Consider the following 13,760-nt stretch of genomic DNA (forward strand, 5'->3'; position numbering starts at 1 on the left):
TCTTTTCTTTACCTTCTATTAGCAAAACTTGCAAAAACAAGGGACAAGTACCCCCACAGGTTCTACATGACGGCAGATAGGAATGAATTGTTAAGACTCTCTTAGGGAGTGAAAGGTGAAATAGCAAAAGAGTTCTTATCAGCACGTAGCAGTAATAGGAAGAATCTCACAAATACAGAGGAAGGAAGTAGTTTTTGTTTTACTGCAAAACAAAACATGTACTTAGCGTGCGGCATGAGAACATTATGGGAACATGTAGATTCTACAAAACATTTAGAGCTCAGTCCAGCGTCAAAAGGTGGTTCAGCCCCTGACCCACCCTGCTGAGCGTGTTACACCCTCCACCCAGGATTCAGGGCTCTGAATCACCGGACACTTCATGTATTGTATGTGGACAAACAGAATGACAGCCTAGTTATTACCTATGGGACAGGGACAACAAGCCTGAAGTGAACAGTGTTAGTGTGTGTTCTGTGGTGCTGGGGGGGGTGGGGGGGGGGGGGGGGGGGGGGGGGGGGGGGGGGGGGGGGGGGGGGGGGTAGGGCGTCATGTCCTGGATGTGTTTTATTGCTTTTAGCCTTTACATTCTGGAGAAAAAAAAAGGCCTCAAGCTGCAGTTTTGCTGTGGAAGCTGGCACTAAACAAACTCACCTTTAAAAGAAGATTTACAGGCTAAGGCTGAGGGAAATTGCATCATTCATGGCTAGACAAATGTCTAAATGAAGATTTACGGAGAACCAAATTCTAGATAAAACATGAAATGCAATCTTTGTAAATGGGCTACCGGCACTTCATCAGCACGGTCCTCCAGTTATTACTAGTGTCTGGGCCCCCGGGTACTTAGGAAACATGTAGAATTATAATAATAATGACATCCTCTTTCCAAGCACAGACGGATCATCTGGGCTATTTCTTCCAATATCCATTGCCAGAAATCTGCACTGAGGGTGAAGGTGGCACAGTAGAGAAAGGAGAGCGCCAAAAACATAAAGCAGATGGGGGTGATTAAAAAAAAGAGGCATAGGAAAACAGAAAGAGTATTGATTCAAGGAAAGCATTGACATGCTAATTTATTTGCAATGGGCCCGCTCTTGTTTTGGTCCATTGCTGGCACACTCCAAAAAGGAGACGGATTTTCAATAGTAGATGAAGTCTGTTATTTTTTTTTTTTTTTACTCCTGAGCTGCTCAGGCACTGACTAAACTTGAACAGGAAACAAACAGCTCAGGGAGGGGTGGACTGGGCTCCGAGGGGTGACTGGGCTCCGAGGGGGACTGGGCCCGAGGGGTGGACTGGGCTCCGAGGGGTAGACTGGGCTCCGAGGGGTAGACTGGGCTCCGAGGGGTAGGACTGGGCTCCGAGGGGTAAACTGGGCTCCGAGGGGTGGACTGGGCTCCGAGGGGTAGACTGGGCTCCGAGGGGTGTCTTGCACCCATGAGACATTGGACATTGGAATATCTTTGAAAACAGTCAAAATGTAAAAACTGCTGAAAGCTAGGAATATCTCTAAACTCTAAATTCCTAGAGAGTAACACTTGTCTCAGTTTTTCCCTTGACAGGTAAATGTGTTGGAAAATTCATTATGTTAGCAGCGCCACCCAATAATACAATTTTTCTTTTGGCAAAAGCCTGAAGGGTTTCTTTAGGGACATATAGATGAGGGTCAATGCCATGGCAAAGTGCATTGATAAATAAAATAAAAAAGCAATACTTGCATTTGTAATTTGTTAATGGTTTCCACTTAAAGGGATATTTCCATTTCAAATAGGTACCCCGTATCTACAGGGTGGGGATAACATGCTGATCAGTGTGGATGGGATGGCTGGCACCCCTCTGGTCCTAAGAATGAAAGGAATTGCACCCGGGAAGAACACAGCATGTACTTGGCCAGTGCTCCACTCATTCGCTAACTATTGAGATAGTACTACTTTAACATTAGATAAATGTTGCTCAAACCCAATGGGACAAGCTGGCCATCTAATGTGTATGGTGGCCTCCCTAGTCTCCACCGATGGAAGAAGATAAGGATCAGGCAGTTTCATTTCAAATGCCAAATCCATTTGTTGTGGAGAGATAAGAGGAGTCTGGCAGTGGCTTTCCCCTTTAATGAAAACACATTCAGGAGTATGTATGTCTGTGGAATTTTTGGTTAGGATAATTGCTGGACAAACATTGTGTGTTCGTCCAACAGTTACTTAAAGTGTTTGTGTATCTTCATTAATGTATATTGGTTTCATTTGTATATATTATATATGTGAATACATAGTGACAGTGTCTTCCAGTGCTGGTAGCAATCCTGTGTCACTGTAGATGTTCACCATTGGACTTCACCATTATGTATGGTTGAAAAAAGACACATGTCCATCAAGTTCAACCAAGGGACAGGATAAGATGTTGAAATAACTTTAGACATTGATATTATCATAGTCTAATACTTAATGGATTTGGTTTGATGACACCATTTTACTATTATAAATTGCGACACTAGACTTTACTGACATATCAGGGTTAATTAAGCTATGAGTGAGGAATATATGCATCATGGTATATCTCCTCTATTACTTCATGTGTTGGCTCTAGCTGTTATATAGTACAATGATGAGTCTAGACTCCAGCTATGGCATCATGGGATTAACCCCTTTCTACTCAAGTTTTCGCCAACAAGCTGCTTTTGGAACGGACAAGCTAGGACTTCACGCTGATAGGAATAAAACCCATAGATCGGCTCAGCGAGTCCGTTTGGTGTCCTAATTACTGTTTATCCTGTGGTTCGCCCCTTATTAAAAAGAGAATAAATGCAAACCCCCACAAACCTCCCTCCTTCCTTCAGCAAAATCTTCTATACCCATGGCCTGCTGCTCTAAAAATGAAATAAAAAGAGAACACACTGAAAGAGACTATTGTAGACCCCCCCCCCCCCCCCCCCCCCCGCCCCAAAAAAAAAAAAAAAAAAAATCTCAGGAGGTGGGTGAGACGGATTTAAAAAGAGCAGGGACAAACTTTTGCTTCCAAACACTACCCCCTTTTGAACTGGTGAAAGGCGTCTATTTGCATTTGATCAGGCCACCTCTCAATAAGATGGAGCTTTAGGCCCCAATTCTTGCAAAAAAATATGTTGATTTCCATTGTGGCCAGATAGAGAAATGAGTAATATGGGCAACGAATCATATACATTATGTAAATGGAAAACCTGATCCTGCAATAGAAGAATGAGAGAAGCTCCACGACAGCTGACAATCTCCATTCAGTGGGACTAGGATACAATAGCAAGGAAGTAACACATAGAAATGGTTTCCTAGACAGTATTTGGTATGGGAGATGATTCTCCTGAATATTCATGATATCAACATGTAGTTAGGCAAATTATTGTTTGCAAAGTTGGATATTATTCACCTGCTGCTCCATTGAAATTGGATCAGTTTGTTACTAAGCAAAGCCCCTGCTACACATGAATAATGCTGAAGTCTTTAGAATGGGTATTTATTTGCTCATATATTTAAAGGGGTATTCCAGGCCAAAACTTTTTTTATATATATCAACTGGCTCCGGAAAGTTAAACAGATTTGTAAATTACTTCTATTAAAAAATCTTAATCCTTCCAATAGTTATTAGCTTCTGAAGTTGAGTTGTTGTTTTCTGTCTAACTGCTTTCTGATGACTCACGTCCCGGCAGCTGTCCAGCTCCTATGGGGATATTCTCCCATCATGCACAGCTCCCGGGACGTGACATCATCACTGAGCAGTTAGACAGAAAACTTCAGAAGCTAATAACTATTGGAAGGATTAAGATTTTTTAATAGAAGTAATTTATAAATCTGTTTAACTTTCCGGAGCCAGTTGATATATATATAAAAAAAGTTTTTGCCACGAATACCCCTTTAAATACAGATGGGGGAAAAAAAACTAATATCATATTATTGTAAAAATAAAATATGTACTATGAAAATGTAAAGGGCTCATGCATATAAAAGCAAAGTCGGCTAAACCTGAGGATTTTGAAAAGAAACATTTCATTTGTGTATACTCCCAGGGCCACAAATGTCATATGGTGATACTTCCTGTACCTCCATACACTGCCCTTCTTTATAGAATATACTGTTGAAATGTGTTGCTTCAATGAACTGATAAGATCACTTTTATTTTACAAGGTATCTAGACATTCAGGAGTCCGGGGTCACGGGAGCGTACATGCAGACGTTGAGGAGCGCTCAGAGGCAACGCCGGCCATTCCGCACGCCAGAGGCCAGAAGTAGTACACACTGGCGAGCGAAACGGCCGGCGTTGCCTCTGAGCGCTTCTCAACGTCTGCATGCACGATCCCGTAAACCCCAGACTCCTGAACATCTAGATACCTACTGAGCAGTGAATGCATGTATACATTTATTGTGGTGTTATTATTGAAAAATGTAAGTATGTGCACCACGCAGGTATCACTTTTGGTTGGATTCAGGATTTCTGCTGCTCTATGAGAAGTGGTTTACCCCGCTGTGGATTAGTGTGTCACTATATACAGCGTGCTCTCCCTTTTTGTATCTTTCCTTAATTTTATTTTACAAGGACTGAAGCATCTTTGCTCCTATAGGATATTAATATATTTCAATAGCTTGAGGTCAGCTGCAGAAGAAAAGTCTACGATTCTGATCAGGTATATGTAGACAAGAGAGCCTGTATTTGACTACTTGACCCAAGATCAATGTGTTGCCAGTTCCCCTAAACCAATGAAGTGACTTTCAAAGGCCTTCAGGTTGGAGATTCTCCAGCCCTGACCCCTGTCTGTAGAGAGCCAGCAGGCCTTTGTCTGACTGAAGATCTTAATCAATCTTTGGCTGTGACCAGAGAATGACAAGAGGAAGATAGATGAGGGATTGAATGACCTCAGGACCTCCTTCATGTGTTCAGTCTGCTTGTGTCCAACCTCCTACGGACATTGAAGGAACAACCTGCTGGCAGGGGTCACCACCTCTAGGCTGGTGTATCTTTCTTATCCTCTCACTGGGACAATTCATTTTTACCAAATTTACGCCCATAGCTTTCATCTGGTTAAGATCTATGACCAAAGTGGACATTGAAGTGGGAAATCCCAATAGGTCGAATGAATGCAGATAATTTAATATTAGGCACATCATGGAGTGAGCAAGCTAGTGAGGACATGATACAAAGCCAGGCAAATGGTGTCCGTCATGCCAGATGCTGCAACCATCAAACTCAATTTTTACCCAACAAAGCTCAGGTCATAAAGCCATACAAAATGAAATACATAAAGTGTAAAGTGGTAGGGAGAACAAAGCATGTATATATAATATACATCTGTGAGGGCACATCTCCTTATCCTTCACGATAGCGATGGTCTTTTAATCAAAGGTTTCCTCACAAAGGGCTCGAAGCCTGGATCAGTTTAAGACTGGAGCCATAAACGCTTTACAAGAGAACTGAACCCAAAGTAATTTGCTTAAGGACCTGTGCTGGGATTATGGCACTCTGGGCCACAAAAGGGTGGCAAGACTTAAAAGCTGTTCACAGTTCTTTCAATTAAATGGATCACGGGCAACCTGTTGCTTCTTAGAAAAACCCCATCCCACTGGCAGGTCAGTGTTTTCATGAAAGGAAAGAATTATTCCTTTCTTTATGTCAAATTTTATATATATATATATATATATATATATATATATATATATATATATCGTCAGATAACCTAATACCACACACTAGACGTTATGCAATGCCAACCAATGTCCCACACACAATCTAGCTGAGAGGAAAAAATATATATAAAAGACTATTTTACTGCAAAGTAGAAGACAAAGGGGAAACTGGTCAACTTTTCCTCTACACAGGTTTTGATAAATCTCCCCCTTTGGGGGAGATTTATCAAAACCTGTGTAGAGGAAAAGTTGACCAGTTTCCCATAGCAACCAATCGGATTGCTTCTTTCTTTTTTAATAGGGCCTCTGAAAAATGAAAGAAGCGATCTGATTGGTTGCTATGGGCAACTGGTCAGCTTTTCCTCTACACAGGTTTTGATGAATCTTCCCCAATGCCCTTCAGATGTGGCATGCACAGATAAGCTTTATGGGGGAGATTTATCAAAACCTGTCCAGAGGAAAAGTTGCCCAGTTGCCCATAGCAACCAATCAGCTCACTTCTTTAATTTTTAACAAGGCCTCTGAAAAATGAAAGAAGCCATCTGATTGGTTGCTATGGACAACTTGTCAACTTTTCCTTTGCACAGGTTTTGATAAATATCCCCCTATGTGGTTATAGCCAAAAAAACAACAGAATTTGCCTCTTTCCCCACTGGTATCATATACCCCATTGGGTCTTATATAAACTCTAATTCTCCACATGTAGGTTACATAATGCACCGCCTTAACCTGGGAATGCATTTCTACTCATTTCATGTAAACAACGGGGTGTCATTTTGTTACTTTTGATCTCTTTTACTTAAGAGTTTTCAGCATGACTAATTTGTTGACCTCACTGTTGTATACATTGTTGTCTCCCATAATGCACTTAGGTGTCAGAGGTTTCTCCTATGCTGTATTTCCACCTATGGGTCTATCACAGTCATTTGCTATGATTAAGATTCTAAGTACAGTCGGAAACCTATAAGTAGTCCGGTAATTTTCATATGTACACATCGTGCTTTTAATGGAGTAATAAAGTTTAATGCTTCATGGCTGCTGGAGAACTTTTTCCACCATATATGTTTCCTGGTCACTGGCCTAGTGTTTTTTCTCTAAGCACCCAGCTTCATATATTCCAGGCACACAGTTTTTCACAGTTCCTATAACACTGGCACCCAGCTTTCCACAAGGCTTACTGTATATTTTGGGCACCTAGCTTTGACTAGGACTAATGTTTCTGTTACAGGACCAGGAGCTGATTTTTTTGTGTTTTGTTTGCATACAATGTACATACAATTTTTATATAGAAGCATTTTGCTATGCAAACTTTATACTCAAGTAAAGTAAAAAAAAAAATATTTTTTATAGAAAACAGTCAAGAAAATATTGGGGTAATCGATCAGTTTCTGACTACTTAAGCACTTTTTAGATAAGACAATGGTTAATTGATAGTCATATGTCCTCCGCCAGTACTTGAGTATGTCTCCCTGCCTTCTGCCATGCCATGTGCTCACTCTACCTTCCGTGCCAGCCCTTGCCACCTGGACCTCTTGGCCTTGCGAGCACAACCCTTCTGTCTCAGCCATCCCGGGGGATTGGATAATTAATGGCTTGTTTCTATTCCTCTTCTGTCAGATTTAATTACACAGTTTAATACTAGATGGAAACATCCACTCTGGGTTCTTACCTTGACACCCTCCATTGCGCTCTTCATACCCAGCATTACATAGGCAGTTTCCAATGGGGACCAGCCACTCTCCATCAGCTCCACAATACATCTTAGGCACTTCTTTCTCTTCTGAGTTATTGACACAGGAGCCTCGAACTTCCACCAAAGAAGAGGTATCAGACCCTGTAATGGTATCAGGGAACTGGGCCAGGTTGCGCACAGTCAATGGACATTTCTTGTAGAAAACACGAACTGAGACAAGAGCAATGCATGCTCCGACATCCTGGAAAGCCAAGTAGAAGCCCTCCATGCTCAACGGGCCTACATCTCTGACCTCCGTGTTGAGTTTCATAATTCTGTCACCAATGTCCACCTGAGTGAAGCTCTCGTCAGCTGCTATCGTGTCAATTTTAACATATTGCGTTTCACGGATATAAGGCTCCTTATCGTTATTGGATTCATAATAGTACAAATTGAAGGTCTCTTTGCATGTGCCCATCACTCCAGGCAAGCTGTTACAGTCCCTTAAAGTGAACTTAATTTCAACATACACTCTTTGTGCCCCACTCCGTGGGATCCAGTCAGTCCTTAACCAGTTGTTCTGGCTTGATTCCATAACATTACAGACTTGATAGGTTCTTATAGGGGTGTTCTTCTCATCCATAATACTAACTTCTTCCCACTGCAATAAAATAAAAAGTTAGAATTTCTATTTTCAATTTTTTTTTTTTTAAATCATTAACAGAACAGATTGTAGATGAACACCATAGACTCATGTCTAGCGCCTCCTGTTGGGCACATAAGTGCACTGTTCAGTTCAAGAAATCAACCGCTGCTCAGTTCCATACTGAGCAATAAAAAATATTAAATCTTGTTACTAAAAAGGTGTTCGGCAGAAGATTCAATAAAAGACTCCACTGTCTCTACAGAAAGGAACCATGAACCCCATTGTTAGCCAAAATACATATTTTATTTTAGAAAACCTCGACCTCATCTGAAAATAACATTCATTTCTTCACTGGATAATCTGGGTGAATACAGTCTATGTACTATTAAATTTTTCACTAGCAGAATAAAAATAGCCTGCATACGTATGCAGGGTTTAGAGGAAATTGTCATCTCCACAGGGAGACAGGAGAGTGGCAACTGGAATCAGCATCACTTAACTATTACTGTAGCCCTGACAATCTCAATATTACCTATCACACAAGACATTCATATTACCGTATGTCAAGTTATAGGTTACTGTCAGGATTATATGTCTATTTATAATACACATCTGGAGCTGGGATATTTGGCTGCAGTAAAATCCCTAACTAGTGTATAGGTCTAAAAAAGAACATAAAGAGAAGCCAGTTTATTTCACGACATTGGAAAACATGGATTCTATCCCAGGTTTAGGATATGATCTAAGAACAATACAATCCTTCAGAACGTCTTTCTAAAAATTACGGTGCTAAGGAGCAATACTGGATAATCTAGCAGTCTGGTGCAATAAGAGTTAACCAATTTATCAATACATTTGCCATCTCTAGGCCACAGAACAAAACTGAGGTTTGATGCATTTGTTCTCTCTAAGGCATTTTCCTTTATATTGTTAGAAGACCTCAGAAATAAAGACTGATGTTCCTGAAGGTCATTGTGAACAACACTGAGTAAATGGGGAGCAATAGATCTGGAAATGTATCAGTCCGTCTCCCCAATCTTCTGTACCTTGTATGGCTCGTGTGGGAAAGGGACAGGCTGTTTTTGAACAAAAGCTACAGAAATACGAAAATGATACGCACAATGTCTACTGCAACAATCAAGAGGCAAATATGAGCTGGGTACTGTGCCAGATGCCTGTCAGTCATCCTGGATCCTGAGCTACTGACATCTGCTCCGAACATTATATCAACTGTTGGGACTGTACTTCTTTTTGTCTTATAAAATATATTACTTTCCCTTAATATGGACGTCTTTTATAAAAATAATCTATCATGCCATTACGATTCAATCTCCATCCAATGCCTATACAGAAACGTAAAACACGGATAAAGACATTTCTAACCCCTGATACTATATAAAGTTTCCTATTATTGGTAATTGATCCGATACGATATTAGTTTTCACAAAATAAAGAAAAAATATACCGGTACATTATTCGTCATTGATAGTTAACTATCCACTAAAATATAAAGTTTCAGGCCCAGAAAAGGTAACTGATATGGTAGAATGCAGAGGTAATAGGCCACTCCGTATAATCAGCCCAAAATGAGCCTCCGAAAATCACATACAAGGTCAATCATCCTATTACCGTCCCTTAATGGTAATAAATTAAGAACTTACCCCTCCTTCTAAAGGACTGGCTATCCAGCCAAGTTCTCCCTGTACAGACCTGGAATCCAAGAGGGTAACTGAAAAGAGAAGAGCGTGAAGATTTGTGAGTGACATGTACAGTGGAGACGGATTCACAATAGTCTAGGACAGTGGTCTCCAACCTGCGGACCTCCAGATGTTGCAAAACTACAACTCCCAGCATGCCCGGACAGCCAACGGCTGTCCGGGCATGCTGGGAATTGTAGTTTTGCAACATCTTGAGGTCCGCAGGTTGGAGACCACTGGTCTAAGAGCTCCATCTTGGGATACTGCACTGAACTGGATGAGTCTATGAAGGCCATCCTGGAATATCATGGCTAACAATAGTCTATCCACATTATCGTGGGATATAATAGAGAAATAAAATAGCATTTATTGCCTAAGATTCAATAATTCCTGTTTGACATACCAATATGCACTATGAACCTGCATGCACAAATATATACATTTATATATACTAGATTTGCTCTGCACATTCTAGCCTGTCTAACCAACAAAGTAAACCTAATTTCCTAGATAAACAAATTCCTTTGTAAAAAAAAAAAAACTCCATAGTGATAGGCCATGGTGGAATCTAGAACATACGGTATGTACCTGCCATGTATAACTGAGAATCTTGGACGTGAGCTGTAATACAATATCAGTACGATACACTTGTATATAAAGACTGGTAAATATTTACATATGATATTTATAATTACATACATATACTGTACTGGGCATGAGAGATGAAGTGGACAGATAGATAGATAGATAGATAGATAAATAGATAAATAGATAGATAGATAGATAGATAGATAGATAGATAGATAGACTGTTCATTCATCAGTTCTCATTATTAGTATTTATTAATAAAAGCATATATATATATATATATATATATATATATATATATATATATACATATACACACACACACATTACACAAACAAACATGAAGTCCTGTCTCCTCTCTGCCCTCCAGGCAGTAATGTGAATCACTTATTTTCCAGTATTCTTCCAAAATTGATACCAAATTTCATTGCCTTTATTTTCAGGAACACATCCCCAGATCCCGTACTCATTCTGCAACCCTGAAATCGACATCCATCTAGATTGTTATAAGGTAGAAGAATGATACAAAGGGAACAATGGGTCTCATTTTATACAAAAAGAGGGAATAAGGGGAAAGAGAAAGGCAGACGTGACCAGCATTCACACAGCCTCCAGTGCAACTTTATGGCTGCCAAGTTTACCATGGGCATAAAGCTTAGCAGCTTACAAAAGGCACACACCATATAATACCTGTACAGTATACACACACTATCCTTTACTATATCCAATACACTGCGGAGATGTAGTCAAGTATAGATAGATAGTCAGGTACATGAAGATTAGATTAGAGATAGATAGATAATATAAATATATAAAAAGTATATCCTAAAGCACACACTATGCCCACAGATGTCTTTGATAATCTCTGTATAAACAATGTATAATGTTATATATATATATATATATATATATATATATATATATATATATATATATACCCTTATATGTCCCTAAACATACCTGTACCATGCAGAAATGACATGAACCAGGACAGGATATCATCATATTTACATCTTTATATGTAATAGCATTTGTTCAAAGAAAGGTTCAGTGCACAGCTAAATGTGCTTAGATACCCTCAATACAATGCCACATGCGCTTAGATACACTGCAAGAGTAAACCATATGCCCTTAGCTATCACCCAGCACAAAGGTACATATATAACCTAATACAAAGATATCTAAGACTGATATAACCTAATACAAAGATATATAAGACTGATATAACCTAATACAAAGATATATAAGACTGATATACCCTAATACAAAGATATATAAGACTGATATACCCTAATACAAAGATATATAAGACTGATATAACCTAATACAAAGATATATAAGACTGATATACCCTAATACAAAGATATATAAGACTGATATAACCTAATACAAAGATATATAAGACTGATATAACCTAATACAAAGATATATGAGACTGATATAACCTAATACAAAGATATATAAGACTGATATACCCTAATACAAAGATATATAAGACTGATATACCCTAATACAAAGATATATAAGACTGATATACCCTAATACAAAGCTATATAAGACTGATATACCCTAATACAAAGCTATATAAGACTGATATACCATAATACAAAGCTATATAAGACTGATATACCCTAATACAAAGCTATATAAAACTGATATACCCTAATACAAAGCTATATAAGACTGATATACCATAATACAAAGCTATATAAGACTGATATACCCTAATACAAAGCTATATAAGACTGATATACCCTAATACAAAGATATATAAGACTGATATACCCTAATACAAAGCTATATAAGACTGATATACCATAATACAAAGCTATATAAGACTGATATACCCTAATACAAAGCTATATAAGACTGATATACCCTAATTAAAAGCTATATAAGACTTATATACCCTAATACAAAGATATATAAGACTGATATACCCTAATACAAAGCTATATACGACTGATATACCCTAATTAAAAGATATATAAGACTGATATACCCTAATACAAAGCTATATAAGACTGATATACCCTAATTAAAAGATATATAAGACTGATATACCCTAATACAAAGCTATATAAGACTGATATACCCTAAAACAAAGCTATATAAGATTGATACTAATACAAAGCTATATAAGACTGATATACCATAATACAAAGCTATATAAGACTGATATACCCTAATACAAAGCTATATAAGACTGATATACCCTAATACAAAGCTATATAAGACTGATATACCCTAAAACAAAGCTATATAAGATTGATACTAATACAAAGCTATATAAGACTGATATACCCTAATATAAAGCTAAATAAGATTGATACTAATACAAAGCTATATAAGATTTATATACCCTAATACAAAGCTATGTGCCCTCAGATATACCCCAGTACAAAGCTACATGCCCTCAGATACAATGCGGATCAGGCAGGGTGAGGAGTCTATGGCTGTCGTGCAGTACACACATCGCAGGCTGTGAATTCACATTTACTAACAGGTTACAATGAGCTGTAGACTGGGGAGCAGAACCGCACAGTGAGAACAGGGAGCTGGTGCCCCGCTGAGTGCACTCAGGTAAGAAGGTGAGTGCTGCCCGGGTATGTAGCCCCGCAGTGTGCGCACTATGGCAGTACCCAGCTCCTAACATCCTACACAGCCTAATATTCCTATACATCACTCCGATTTATAATCTAATAATCCATATATACATTATTTATATGGATCATACAGTAATACATACATGCATCAATCATATGTTTCTAGTAATCTATATTTTTCATGATTAACATCAATTCATCGATACCTAATCCACTCTAATAATCTAGTAATCCATATATTCATTATAGAAGTAACCTATAACCATCACACATCCTAGAATTCCACATAGGAACCATTCCTCCTAATAATCTAGTAATCCATATACTGTACACATCATTCATCCTAATAATCTAGTAATCCATATACTGTACACATCATTCCTCCTAATAATCTAGTAATCCATATACTGTACACATCATTCCTCCTAATAATCTAGTAATCCATATACTGTACACATCATTCCTCCTAATAATCTAGTAATCCATATACTGTACACATCATTCCTCCTAATAATCTAGTAATCCATATACGGTACACATCATTCCTCCTAATAATCTAGTAATCCATATACAGTACACATCATTCCTCCTAATAATCTAGTAATCCATATACTGTACACATCATTCCACCTAATAATCTAGTAATCCATATACTGTACCCATCATTCATCCTAGTAATCTAGCAATCATCCTATATACATCATACATCCTAGTATTCCAGATACACACCATCCATTGTAATAGTCCAGTCATCCATATACACATATTGCAACCACTTATACAGTAAGAAATCCCAACAATCCAGATGTACCCCCAGAATACTTGCATTCCAAATACTGAGTGCCTCCAATAATCCATTTATACATCTGTGAATACCAAGTATCATTCATCCCAGTAACACACATCATG

At 38.6% G+C, this 13,760-nt stretch overlaps 1 protein-coding gene across 1 annotated transcript in view; it reads right to left on the reverse strand.

Annotated features, from left to right (window-relative positions):
- Positions 1–13,760, reverse strand: part of EPHA4 (EPH receptor A4) — a 69,447-nt gene that overhangs the window by 54,623 nt on the left and 1,064 nt on the right. Inside the window, exons 2-3 of the mRNA XM_056564900.1 lie at positions 9,622–9,689; positions 7,312–7,975 (exon numbers count right to left, since the gene is read on the reverse strand). Coding sequence (XP_056420875.1) covers positions 7,312–7,975; positions 9,622–9,689 — 732 coding nt within the window. The remainder of the gene's footprint in view (positions 1–7,311; positions 7,976–9,621; positions 9,690–13,760) is intronic.

The sequence above is a fragment of the Hyla sarda genome, chromosome 3, assembly GCF_029499605.1.
Source record: "Hyla sarda isolate aHylSar1 chromosome 3, aHylSar1.hap1, whole genome shotgun sequence".
In the NCBI taxonomy this organism is placed as follows: Eukaryota; Metazoa; Chordata; class Amphibia; order Anura; family Hylidae; genus Hyla; species Hyla sarda.